At 45.0% G+C, this 13291-nt stretch overlaps 1 protein-coding gene across 3 annotated transcripts in view; it reads left to right on the top strand.

Moving 5' to 3' along the window:
- FNDC3B (fibronectin type III domain containing 3B) overlaps positions 1-13291 on the top strand; it is a 334918-nt gene that overhangs the window by 306947 nt on the left and 14680 nt on the right. For all 3 annotated transcript variants that reach the window (XM_070406793.1, XM_070406792.1, XM_070406791.1), the window contains one exon: positions 11653-11819. In XM_070406793.1, the coding sequence (XP_070262894.1) occupies positions 11653-11819 (167 nt within the window). The remainder of the gene's footprint in view (positions 1-11652; positions 11820-13291) is intronic.

Here is a 13291-nt window from a genome sequence, read left to right as displayed (position 1 = left end):
CTTTCTATTGAGAATCTGCAAAGTCCCAGGCATTGAGGTTTTTGCCTACATTATTTGGTTCTTGAATAAAAAGTGAAATTTTTTTCATGATGATAGGATAGCTACCAAAGTCTTCCACTGTCTAGGTGAAAAAATGTATTGTTTTTGATAGATTGACTGATTTCAACTTATAATTATTAGGAGTTTTATACACACAAAGAAACTGTATTTGCAAATTGGCTAGACAAGGGTGACCAAGGTAGAGCCCTGCCCTTAAGGAGCTCGCCTGGTGGGGCATAGGAAGAAGGGACAGACACATTCAGGTGACTCATGATGTAGAAAGCTTAAAGACTGACAATATGCACAGCATTGGGGGAGGAAAGAGAATAGCATCTATTATACCCTTAAAATTAGATGAACAGAGGAGGCTTTTTAGAGAAGGTAACAGATTATTTGAGTCTTAAAAGGATCCAAATCTTATGATCTCATGCAAGAAAGCCTTAGGAAGGATGGGGACTAAAGATAAGCACTCAGGACTGGATAGAAACCAAGGGTATAGACTCCAAAGCACCAAAATGGGCCCTGGGTCTTTCTCAAGTAAATGGTGTCTCTCTGTTCTGCTACTTGATGTATTTCTCTATTTAAAGGGGAGGCTATTTCATGTCAATAGTAAGGAACCCCAAAGGGCATCTTTTCCAAATCCCTGCCTCAAACTAAATCAACTGAGAATCCACCCAGATCCCCGGGAGCTGCTGTGTTGAGTGTGCTTCCCCCTTGAAAAGGACATTTGTTTCCCAAGTAATGAGGCTTTTGGCCCCCAGGTTTCCAGCCTAAGGTCACTGGCTACACATTTATGTGGCAGCCTCAAAGCTGAGCCTTATTTGTACAGGACTAAGTTTAGCCCCAAGAGTTAGATGATCATCACACAATCATACATTTTTTTTCTTGGATTACTACAATGTGCTAGGTCTTCTGAGGTATGTGGGCTATCTTTAAGGAGTTAATCTTTTGAGAAAATAAATTAATGTGAAATAATAAACAGACAACACAAGAGAATTTAACTCCCAACAGAAAAAATAAAATTACATTTAATTTGTTTATAGAGTGATTAAGTGCATTATTCTTAACAGATCGAGCACAGAAGGTCGGAATGTCTTTGATTCCTGTGTATGCGAGAAAAATAAAACCCAAAGTAAACATTTTCATAATTCTGTGCTAACCTAATACAGGGATTAGAATAACAAGGTCAGCTCGTGCATTTTAAGGTTGTAACACTGTACTGATGGTTCTGAAGGTGCATTTGTCTGTGTTACTGAAATGAAATGTTATGCTGGCCTCACAGAATTTGACTTGATGCTGATTCTTGTCCTGACCCTCCTGGGTCCATGTTCCTGGTAATTGTACACAGCACTGCGGCAAGGGGAAGTTAAGTTCCAGGAATGCATTTATGGTTCATCTGTTGTTCAGCTTTAGTCAAACAGCTAGTGTATTTTAAAATAAGGCTCCAGCAAAATGGGGCTAGGCAGAGGGCTCTAATTGAGTGGATAATTACCACTTGCTCCGTTTAACTCAGCCCTTGAGCTCCTGACACGTTCCCTTCAGCAGAATCAAAGGGGCTTTGTAATGTGAGTAGTATGACTGCAGCTCTCTGTTGGAGAGGGACGGACGGCAATCTGTATAAAGTAACCCTGAGAAATACATACCAGGCAACTAATAAAAGTGGGCAGGTTGCATGACCACTGTGGGAGGAAGGAACTTGCTTAAGCATGCCTATTACAGAACAAGCTCTGCTTATATTTCTCAGAGCAGATTGCTGAATTAAATGAAATAGACACAGAGGCAGAGCAGCATCAAACAGACTGTCAAACTACAGCGGGAAGGCTGGGGAGGGTTGGGGGATAGGGGTAAGAGATCAATCGAAGGACTTGTATGCATGCATATAAGCATAACCAATGGACACAAGACACTGGGGAGTAGGGGAGGCTGGGGGAAGGCCAAGGGGGGAAAAAATGAGACATGTCTACTACTCTTTGTAATACTTTAAGCAATAAAACAAGATAAAAAAAAAAAGAAAGAAATACACGTCAGGCAACTAGCTCAGGGCCCACAAGACAGCCTCAGGATTAGTTGCCCTTGTTTCTTTCCCTGGAATAGTCCCTGATGTGCATGATCACCCTGGTTGGGAGCGTGGCATTTTTACCTCACCTTCATTACCAGAAAGCAATTGAGTTCCCAGCCAGGATGGTAAGTCTCTGCTGTAATCCCAGACCTGCTACTGAGTTTCTAGATGCCTAGAGGCATGTCCCTGAACTTCTTTTTTGTCTTAGTGTCTCTCTCTACAAAATAGAGCTAATGATGCCTGCCTCCAATCCCTGATTAATGGGGGAAAAGCATTTCTATTTCTTAGAAAGGGAGCATAAAAATTCAGCCTACAAAATAAAGGCTACTGCCAGCTTGGTCAGCCTCAGGATAACATGTCCAGGCACAGGCCGAGGTGAGGGGTGGTAAATGAACTATTTGACATCTTAATTAAGCCAAAAGTAGAATTCAGATTACAGTACTTCTATGTGAACATAGAATTTCTATTTAAAAATGAATAACCAAACAGAATTGGGTAGCAGTTTCCTCACCGTTTTTCCTCAATCTGATCAGACTGAGTCAAGGCCACTAAAATAGAGGCGGGCAAACAGAAATCTGGAAGCCTGGGAAGAGCTTGAAGAGGAGACTCCCTGTCTATACTTGAAAGCAAAGCAGAAGAATGGTAGGTCTCAAGGTCCTCAGGTGGCCTCTGGAGACTCAAGCCAGCCTTCCTTTGAATATAAATAAATTTCTTTAATATATCAACAACGAAATCCAGTTTGAACAAAAAATTGAAACTAGGAATTTTTTATTCTTTATTCTACGTAAAGAGTTTTATCAGTAGCCATGGTGACATTCTATTTCTTAGAAAAGAACCCTAACCATAAAGTACTGCAGCCTGATCCATCTCAAGTCGGAGGTCCGAATGCAGCTGGGGACAGGGCAGGCATTTCACTCCTTTCCTCACTGGGGTTTTAGAAATGGCTCTTGGCACTTTTCATGCTCAGCCTGCGTATGGGGACGCTCATTAACATGCAAACCAGTGCAAGGAACACACCTGCCCTGCCTCAGGTGTCCCCACACGATGCCATCTGCTTGAGCTGCTTCTGCATAGACATGACAGGACTCGGTGTTCTTGGTGGAGTGAGGACACATGCTATCCATTCCTGTTTTTGAACATCCTCTATTCCCAAACGTCACTTCAATAATGTAGGATATTCACACACACACACACACACACACACACACACACACACCATAAAACCCAGGGAAACAGAGAAAAAATAAAGGCAGTGACGTGTCACTATTAAGGAATATAGCTGTACAGAGCTTACTAACATCTATTGATGTGTATTAGTGTGAAACATGTTTTGAAACATGCCTTTTGTAGACCTTAATAAATTGCAGGCCATTTTAGGTCAGCAGATTGAATTATTTTGACGAGTTGATATTAATGGGCTGCTGTTAGCCTGTAATGGCCTAGAAACTACAAGATAGCAACAAAGGAGTGAACACAAAAACCTTAGCATTGTCTCTTATGTTCTCCTGCAAATTAAAGTTATAAGCCTGGAGTAGGGAACGTCTGGCCCGTGGGCCATATAAAACCCATGAAATCATTTGGTCTGGCCCTGCCAAGGCATTAGGTGTGAGTTCATTAAATGTTTGACCAAATATAGCAGGCTAATTTTTTCAGTTGATAATTTTATATGCCCTGTGAATGATGGTATAAATATCCAAATGACCCTTGGCAGAAAAAAGGTTCCCCACCCCTGTTAAGCTATCCAAGAGCATTCTTGGATATATCTTTTGAAGCACTGTTCTTAAAGAAGCACATTTTAAAATTAAATTCTTCATATATCATTTTCCTCTAAAATTATTTAACATTAGAGGCCTGCACATGGATTCCTGCACATTGAAAGGAAGTTAATTAGAAAGTGGCCAGCCCTAACTGGTTTGGCTCAATGGATAGAGCGTCAGCCAGTGGACTGAAGGGTCCCAGGTTTGATTCTGGTCAAGGGCATGTACCTTGGTTGCGGGATGTGTTTCTCTCTCATCGATGTTTCTAACTCTCTATCTCTCACCCTTCCTCTCTGTAAAAAATCAATAAAATATATTTATGGAAAAAAAAAGAAAGAAAGAAAGAAAGTGGCCAACGGGGCAGGACTGAGACAGACGGGCCGGACATGCTCTGGAGCCAACCTTCCGCAGTCCCTTCCCGGCTGGCCGCACCTGGGGTGGCTGGTGCTGGGGCTCGAAGAGCGTCTGCAGAGTGAGCAGGGGTCTCCAGCAGGTGGGATCCCTCAGCCTGGCCCGTGGGGATCGGGCCGAAACCAGCAGTCCATTCCCTGAGGGGTCGCGGAGTGCAAGGGCACTCTGCAAAGTTGCTGTGGCTCAGCAGCTCCTGCATTCAGCTTCTGCCCCCTGATGGTCAGTGAGTGTCATACCTGTCAGCCAGTCGGCCTGTTGCTTAGCCTTTTATATATATAGATAGAGAAAAGTTCAAAAATGTAACATGTCTGGGTTTCTTCCTTCAGTTGCACTCTAGTGCAAAAAGTCATCTCTCAGAGTGTTAAAGCTTAAAATACTGAGGTTAAAAGTATAGCCACCCCCAAGAATTTCTTGAAAATGTCAAAAATCTCTTATTTTGCCTTCCTAGTGTGTATTTAATATGGATCATAGAATTTACTTGGTCCTTTTATTTGGATCTCATAAAAATTACTGCCAGGTGAACAAGACATTATTATCCCAAGTGTCTGGAAACTCAGCCTTGGGAGTTATCAGCTTGTTCAAGTTCACAGTGAAGGTAACAGACACTGCATTGTGGCCAAGGTCTTTGTTCCCCCCTCCCCCCCTCCCCCCTCCTCCCCTCACGGAGTGCTCTGACAGGCCCGCAAAATGCGCAGAATCATTTTGTATTCACAGATACATAGAGCATGTTTTTAATCACTGATAAATTGCCAGCGTTAAAACCAAGTGTGCTTGTTACTCTCCAAGTGTTTACTTTCAAGAAGACATTCAGTCACTCTGAAGCAAGTCGGAGGCAGAGCCATGAAAGAATTGATTTAGATTGGACTTTCAGTGACCCAGCCAACCTTCTGCCTTGTTTATGTCTTTCCTCCCAAGTAAATATTTTTTGTACAAGAGAGCATTTCTCTCCATTTTCCCTTTCCCTAAGCAAAAAGGCCCACATTCCCATTACTAGGCAGCACTTATGTAGGACCCCCTGCTCCCTTCGCCGTCTGTTTTCTGCAGCAGTTCTTGGCCTCCTTGGCCTGGGTTTGCTAGACAAGGTGGATGGTATTCTCTTGCACAGCTTTCTCTCCCAACTCAGGAAAGCCTGTGGGAATGTAGGAGAGAAGCATTCTGGTGCCAGCCTTCAGGCTTCTGCAGCATTGAGAAAGGAGGTAAATCACTCAGAGCCTTGGTGCTTCGTTATTAATAACAAGTTCTGGGCATTTTGTAATGGGCTCTCCCTGCACTATCCCGTTTGATTCTCACAACAGCCCCCTGAGGGGTCAGCACTCTTATCAGACTGGTTTACAGAGACCGAAACACCTTGACTGCTGTAGAGCCCACGATCAAGTCTGCTGCCTGAAAGATTGTATTACCCACTCTACCTGCAGGCTCTGCCCCAATAGAGCAGCACTGTAGTGGAGCCCCACAGGTGTTCCCACACCGATGCCCTTCTTACCTGGTCCTCAAAGGAGCCCTGGCTCATGGGGCTAGTGCAGGGGTGGGCAAACTTTTTGACTCGAGGGCCACAGTGGGTTCTTAAACTGGACGGGAGGGCCGGAACAAAAGCATGGATGGAGTGTTTGTGTGAACTAATATAAATTCAAAGTATACATCATTACATAAAAGGGTACGGTCTTTTTTCTTTTAGTTTTATTCATTTCAAACGGGCCGGATCCGGCCTGCGGGCCGTAGTTTGCCCACGGCTGGGCTAGTGCCTCCAAAGGGACATGGCCATGGGCAGCAGGGACTGAGGATGAGGTAGAAGACCCCTCAGGAGCTGCCAGTGTGAGTTCAGGGTGACCTTTAAGGAGCTGTGATACCATTGGGGCCCCTGAGCTACATATGCCTCAGCCTGAACTGATACCTAAAATTACTCAGTGACTTTGGTGCATGTAATGTGGTCCCGGAACCATGTCACCTGCTACACACACATTCTTGCATTGTGTTTGTAGCACAGGAGCATTCGTACAGCAAAAGTAACAGTGAAGATTTCATTTTTACTCTGGTCACCAAGTTAGATTAAGTTATTTTGGGGAGAGCTATATGTCTGTCTAGCACAGGCCATACAGATGTAGCAGAACATCTCAAGTTCAGATGGACCTGTTCCTGCTGGGATTGAGCTGGCAATGGCCCCAGTAACCTGGAGAGAGGCCTGGATGGCAAGGGTGAGAGCACAGCCGTTCTCGGGGCACACTAGCCTGTCTGGATCCCCGAGAGGTGGTTGGTGGGCAGAGCCAGTGGATACCATGTATTGAACTCTTACTATGTTTTGGGCTTTTTACCCACATTCCCAGATTTGACTCTTAAAACAGCTCAGGAGATGGAGACTGTCCCTGTTTTGCAGATGGGAGAAACTGATGCTTAGCAGGGGCAAGTGATTGGGCGCTAAGAGGCAGAGCTGAGATTTGCATCCAGTCTTCCTAGGTCCAAGCCCCTGCACTCCACCACTTCCCACCAACAGTGTTGGAGGAGGAGCCGGGAGGGAGAAGGGAAGGATGGTCCAGGCAGCATAGACCAGGGAGTGGCCAGGAGAAGCAGGCCTTTCCCCACACAAGGTGTCCCTTGTTCCCTGGGCCACATCCACCTTCAGAAATCAAGGGTTTGAGGTCTCGGAGAGACTTCTTTTAACCATCTTTTGTGGGTTAGTCACCCTGCTGTTTCTATGTCTCCCCTATTCCCAGTTGATTTCTCTCCATTCTGGGATCTTCTTCCTTCTCCAGACTTGGGCAGTGCATGCCAAAGTAGTATGGTTCAGGCCTTCATGCCAACCAGACTCCTGTCACCCTCCTTTGTGCCTCATGTTCCAGGACATATGGTGCACGAGCATGTGTGGAGTCCAAGCACTGGCCCCATGCACTCTAAATAGAGTGTGGGGGGGTCTCCCCAAAATAATTTAATCTAATTTGGTGACCAGAGTAAAAATAGAGTGTTCACTGTTACTTTTGTTATATGAAAGCTCCTGTGCTACTGTCCTCCTTATGTCTAAACCGTGCACTGAGCTCAGTCCTTGATTGCATTTTAAGTGTGGATCCTCCCATCATGTGTCGTAGGAAGTATAGCATGTTTAATTCTACACCAAAGGCTTCTCGCTTACTATTAATGAATTGTAAAATGAGATTGATCTTTAAAAAAGAAAAAAGATTTAGGAGGGAGAAAAAATTAAGTTGATCTTTGAAAGACAAATATTTGATGAATATTGTTAATCTCTCCCTGAGTGGTTCTAGCCACAGGGTATGTTAACCTACAGAGCCTCCTAAAGAGGCCACCGTGCAACAGGCATAAATCTCGGGCTCTGAAGAAAGACGATTCTCTCTTCTCCTGCCTCTTGGAATGATGGGAAATAATTACAGAATTGGGACAAAAGAGGAATTGTGTTCTTTTTGTGTTGTCTTGCCTGCTTTTTCTTTTGTTTTGGTTGGCCTGTATTATTTTAAACAGAAGTTTTAAACAGACTGTCAGCTTATACAGAAAGAAATTTAGGATCAGCGAGGCCTACTCTGTGTAGGGACTTTTGCACGACCTGTCATGTTGCCTCCCACCACGGTCTACTGAGGGAGGTGCTCCTGCCTGCACTTCACTGATGGGTGATGGGTCCTAGTGCGAGAAGACCAGCAAGCAGCCTTAAACATGCATGTGGATGGAGCCCCACAGCTGATGCCTGAGGCCCGGGGTCTGGTCTGCAGGGCAGCCTTGCTCACCACGCAGCTGACTTCCCACCCAGGAGAAAAGACAGTGATGCAAATGGTCTCCCAGAGGGAGAGTGGAGTCTCTTTGTTAAAATCCTGTCTTGTCTTGCCCTGTCCAGTTGCTCAGTGGTTAGAGCATTGGCCCAAGGACCGAAGGGTAGCAGGTTCAATTCCCAGTCAAGGGCATGTACCTTGGTTGCAGGGTGATCCCCAGGCCCCGGTCGGGCGCATTTAGGAGGCAACCATTTGATGTTTCTCTCTCTCCTTTCCCCCTCCCTTTCACTCTCTCTAAAAGTCAATGGAAAAAAATATCCTCAGGTGAGGATTAAAATAAATAAAAAAATGAATAAAATCCTACATTCTCAGCATTGTAATATAATTACAGCTAACACATAGTGAGTGGTTATTACATGTCAGGTGTTCTGAGTATGCTTCTTTTATTAACCCACTTAACCCTCACAACAGCTCTCAGGTCGGTCCTATCATTGCACAGAGGAGAATGTGGAGGCATGGAGAGGATGGAGTTGCTGGTGTCCCGGTCTGCAGTGCCAGTCCTGGTCACAGAACCTGCACTTACAGAGAGTGTACCAGTTACCAAGATAGGTGTAGAAAACGTACAACCAGTGTTACCCATGAAAAGTTTTCAAAATTAAAACCCTTAAAATTAGACTGAAAGTGCCAAACTGTCTGTTATCATACAAAGATATCTTCAGAAACCTAAAATTAGAGCTGAGATTTTCTGAAGGATTTTATTTCCTGATTGTTAAACTGAACTAGACTCTACCTACTTGCACATTTTATAAAATTCTTTGTTAAAACAGTAAAATAATATGTAATTAGAAGTAACTGTGGTGAATTATTTCCATATTCCATATTCCATACCAGGGCTTTCTCATTCCTTTCACCCCACAATCTGATTCTTCAGTCCTCTTTCTGCTCTTAGCTGTTCATTTCCTTCAGGAGAAAGGGATAGAGAAAATTTCTAAAGTGAGAACAATATGAGCTCTTCAACAGTGTGCAGACATGATGTCTGTCTGAAACAGCCCCCTGTGGGATGAGGTGACTGGGGGAGGTCCTCAGAAGGCAGAGGGTACAACCACCTGGCATCACTGCTCAGATCCTCTGACCTTGGGCCCTCGTGCGTCCATTAGGACACAGGCCCATGGGGACACGGTGCATCTGTTTCTCTAGGTGGGCAGTTAACGTGGGATTGGCACTGTTGATGCTTGGCTATCTTGGAATGGTAATCCCGAAACTCTTAGGATCCCCAATGTCTCCCCTCCCCACCTCCTTGCCCCTGGCACTCAGGAGAGAGCCTGTCATGCCCACCGCTGTCTTTCCTGCTTGCTGAGAGTCTGTACCTGGTTAACTAGCCACCATCTGTGTTAGCTATTTCCATATGCATTTGGAGAACCAAGTAGGAAAACTCCTCCTCCCCGCATCCATGCCTCTTCTGGGGGGAGGGAGGGCAGGCAACGCAGCGATGGCTTTCATCGGAGCAGCAAACAGGTCATGCTCTATTGTTGCCAGAGCAGACAGGTGGCTGCATTAAAGGGACAGTCAGAGACATTCTGCTGCCTCCATAGACACACTGGGCTTATTTCAAAAGGAAATGCTCACCTTCAAGCAGGGCAGGACAGGGAGCCACTGCTGGGGGTAGTAGTCCCCCCAACTCCTTTAAAATCCAGGCTTTGTTGTAAGTTTGTAATGGAGATGTAACATTTTTACTTCTTAAACCATGATTTCCAATTTGTGGTATAATTAAGGGCAATTACTCAGGTTAGAGATTCTGGCCCAGGTGAGGCTGAGTTAATAAATAGCTGTTTGCCTCTGGCATTAGCAAGAGTATCTTCATTAAGGTGGTGATGCGTCAGGAGCAGTGAATAGGTTGCCATGGTATTTGTGGGATTCAGCCTGGACTCTGGCTTTCCCTGGCATTAACGTGTTCAGCCTTCAGTCAAAGGTGCTTCCTTACAGAGCAGAGCAGAGGGACATGTAATCGGTGGAATGACTGTGGCTCAGGAACTCAACTGCAAAGGCTGATGAATGCATGGATATTTTAAAATAAGTATTGATTCTGACAGGTTTTATTTAGAAAGTTGTTTTACCTCTATCCATCCATCTACCCAGATGGACTGTTCCCTATCACATGGAAAAGCTGCTGCTCTCCCTCAGAAAACCCTGCCCAGACCCAGGACCAACCGACTGACAGAGATTAGGTCTTATTCGGCTTTGAATGCACAGAGCCTGGTGCACAGCAGATGTTCAAATGTTTGCTAAATGAATGCATGAATTTTGCTTACCCCTTAGGCCAAATGGACCTAAGAGTCACATTTTGAATTATGATTCTATCACTGACCGACTTCCAGCAGCATCTGGACACAGCAACTGTCCTCAGGTGCTGTGCGAAGGAAGCACTGGAGACTGCAGAGCCACGTGGCCTGTGCAGGAACAAGGCAGTTGTGTGGTTAGATTAGCTCTGACAGTGTCTCCAAGCGTCCCTGGACCAACAGGATCCAGACCCTAAAGATCCTGGATAATGTATGGGACGTCATATTATTTCCAAAACTTTACAGTTACTAGTAGCTATAAAAAGACGAATGATGACCATAGGATGTAGTTCTAAGTAATGCAGTTTCATTGTGGAAATAGCAATTTTTCAAGGCCCTGGGGCACAAGAGTTGACATGTAAGGCCTTATTTTTTTTTTTAATATATTTTTATTTCAGAGAGAAAAGGAGAGAGAGAGGGAGAGGGAGATAGAAACATCAATGATGAGAGAGAGTCATTGATCAGTTGCCTCCTGCATTCCTTGTACTGGGGATTGACCCACAACCCAGGCCTGTGCCCTGACCGGGAGTTGAATTGTGACCTAGTTCATAGGTTGATGCTCAACCAGTGAGCCGTGCAGGCTGGGGAAGGACTTACTTTTTAATCTCATGCCTTCTATGCTTATGTTTCATGGAAATATTAATTAGCAGAAAAGTACACATATTGTGTCCTGGTTCAGATGGGAGAAGGATCCAGAAGCTGCCTTCTAAAGTGTTTAGCCTACCTGTGCTGTTTTTCTGTTATTTTGATTAACTGTGATGGATCATCCATCATTCTGAGCAAAGTATTTTGTTTCTTTTACACATTTTCTCAAAGAGTTATAATCCTAAATGTCTTCTTATGAGTTTGGGAAAGGGGCTTTGAGAGCTCTTGGGAAGGTAGAGGGTACATGTTTAAGTATTTTCTAGCTAAACCTCAGTTTTGGAAAATTCAGGGAAACCAGACATTGTAATTCTCAGGTGGCCAATTAACATTAACTTTATTGTCTAGTACATAGTAGAAGGTAGGTTGACAGTATTCGATTACATAGATATTACCGTTATGGAAAACTTGAAATTTTATTAATAAAAGCATTCTAGAAACAAATGACATTTCTAGAATCTCTAGCATAATTAAAGGGATTTCATTCTAAGCTTTATATGTACTTATATGTGTGTTTTTCTTTTATGTAAAGATACATTAGACCCTTAACTATAACTAGCAACTGAGTGATTATTATAATTCAGACGGTATGAAAAGCGTTTACCAAGTTCGTCTAATCTGCTCCACTAGTTTGTCTCGTAATTAATTTCTTCTCAGTAATGAAACTTCATGTGGCTGATGGATTCTGCTCCTCCTCCTAGGTTTATTTCAATCTACAGAGGACCCAGCCACACTTACAAGGTCCAGAGACTGACGGAATTCACGTGCTACTCCTTCCGAATCCAGGCAGCAAGCGAAGCTGGGGAAGGGCCCTTCTCGGAAACCTACACCTTCAGCACAACGAAGAGTGTCCCCCCCACCCTCAAAGGTTTGTAGGTCCCGTATTCTGGCATGCTCTTCTGTGAGAGGAAGGAAATAGAACTTAGAGTAGGAGGTACAAGTCTGACTTCAGTATACTCTTGTAATATAGGGTGTCCCAAAAAATGTGTACACACACTTTAAATTATAAAGGCAGTATTTATTAAAATACATTTCATTTCAGAATTGCGCTATCAGCTGTTAAAGTGTGTATACATTTTGGGGGGACACCCTGTATTTCCAATATCAGCAGGATATAACTTTCTAAAAGAAAAGATAGGGAAATGGGTTTTGGGGGGAAAATGAGAGACCTTAAAGGAGATGGCCTACCAATAGACTTTATCAAGTATGTATAATTGATTATTGCAAATTTAATGGTCTCATCCCCACGGGGGATAGATGGACAAAGAAGAGAGACAGACCCCAGCGGCAGACTTATGGAGAAGTGAGGGAAATCCTGGCGTAGCGCTTATGACAGTTTACCATGGGAGGCTGGAGAATCTCCCTTCCCAAAGACACTGAGGAGGAGCAGAGGTTGGCATTCATCTTTGGAGGACCGTGGTGCCCAGGCTTAGACTGACGTGGGCACTTCAGTACCTGTTCCCTGGTCCAATGCCGCTGGCAAGCTGCAGCAGTGGTCTGCTCTCGTCTCCTTGAGGTTTGTGAGTGACTAATTGACTCTGCCCCCTTCCTGAGGTTGGGGAGTGAGCAAAAGCCACTTGGCCCAGCTGCTCCCTCCACAGATCTTCTGAGCCCGCATCTCCCATTTCTGGCCACAGCATTCTGCCTTCTGCACAGCTGACTTGCTAAGCAGGGCAGAGCTTCAGGGTGGCGCTGGCTCAACCCTTGCCACCCAGCCTTGGGCCTTGACCTAGCCCCCCAGAACTCCTGAACCCTACTCTCCCCAGTAACATGATCCTTATGAAGGCCCCTACTGCCCATCTTTGAGGTGGTGGGCATCACTGGTGGCTTGATCCAGCTGCTACCCAGAATGGCCTTGAAGTTGATGGACAGACAACCTGCCTCATGAACCTGGTTTTACTTGGGTAAAAGTGAGGGTTTGCTATATTTAGTGGCTCGGAGGCACGCATAGCCTGTAAAGCGAGTCCTACATGTGCGTGGCCCCAGGAGCAAGGCCATTTGACTCACTGCTTCCGCCTGCAGAAGCGATGCCAGCTACCACCAGAGCACAGAGTTCAGCACAGGAGGGTGAGTGGCTCCAGGACCTGGGTCGGGGACTGGCTTGGATTTTGTGCAGGTTTCCCATAGATCCTTGCAGGGTACTTTATGGTAAATACTTCCCCCTGCTTCCCTGCACCACAACGGTCCAGAGCTCTTTGGCAATTGCTTCTTCCTGTGACTAAGAAACTAGTGTAAATGGGTGCACACGTGCAAGGCCTGGCTGGTCACTGGAGCCCTTTCGTAAGAGAATCCCCACGCACTGGCATAGGTGGGCTGGGAGGGGGAAGGTTCGCCAGTTTA

The sequence above is a fragment of the Myotis yumanensis genome, unplaced genomic scaffold (genome assembly GCF_028538775.1).
Source record: "Myotis yumanensis isolate MYYU_CA2020_CCGP unplaced genomic scaffold, mMyoYum1.0.hap1 SCAF_2, whole genome shotgun sequence".
Lineage (NCBI taxonomy): Eukaryota > Metazoa > Chordata > Mammalia > Chiroptera > Vespertilionidae > Myotis > Myotis yumanensis.
This window is presented reverse-complemented; position numbering and strand designations above follow the sequence as displayed.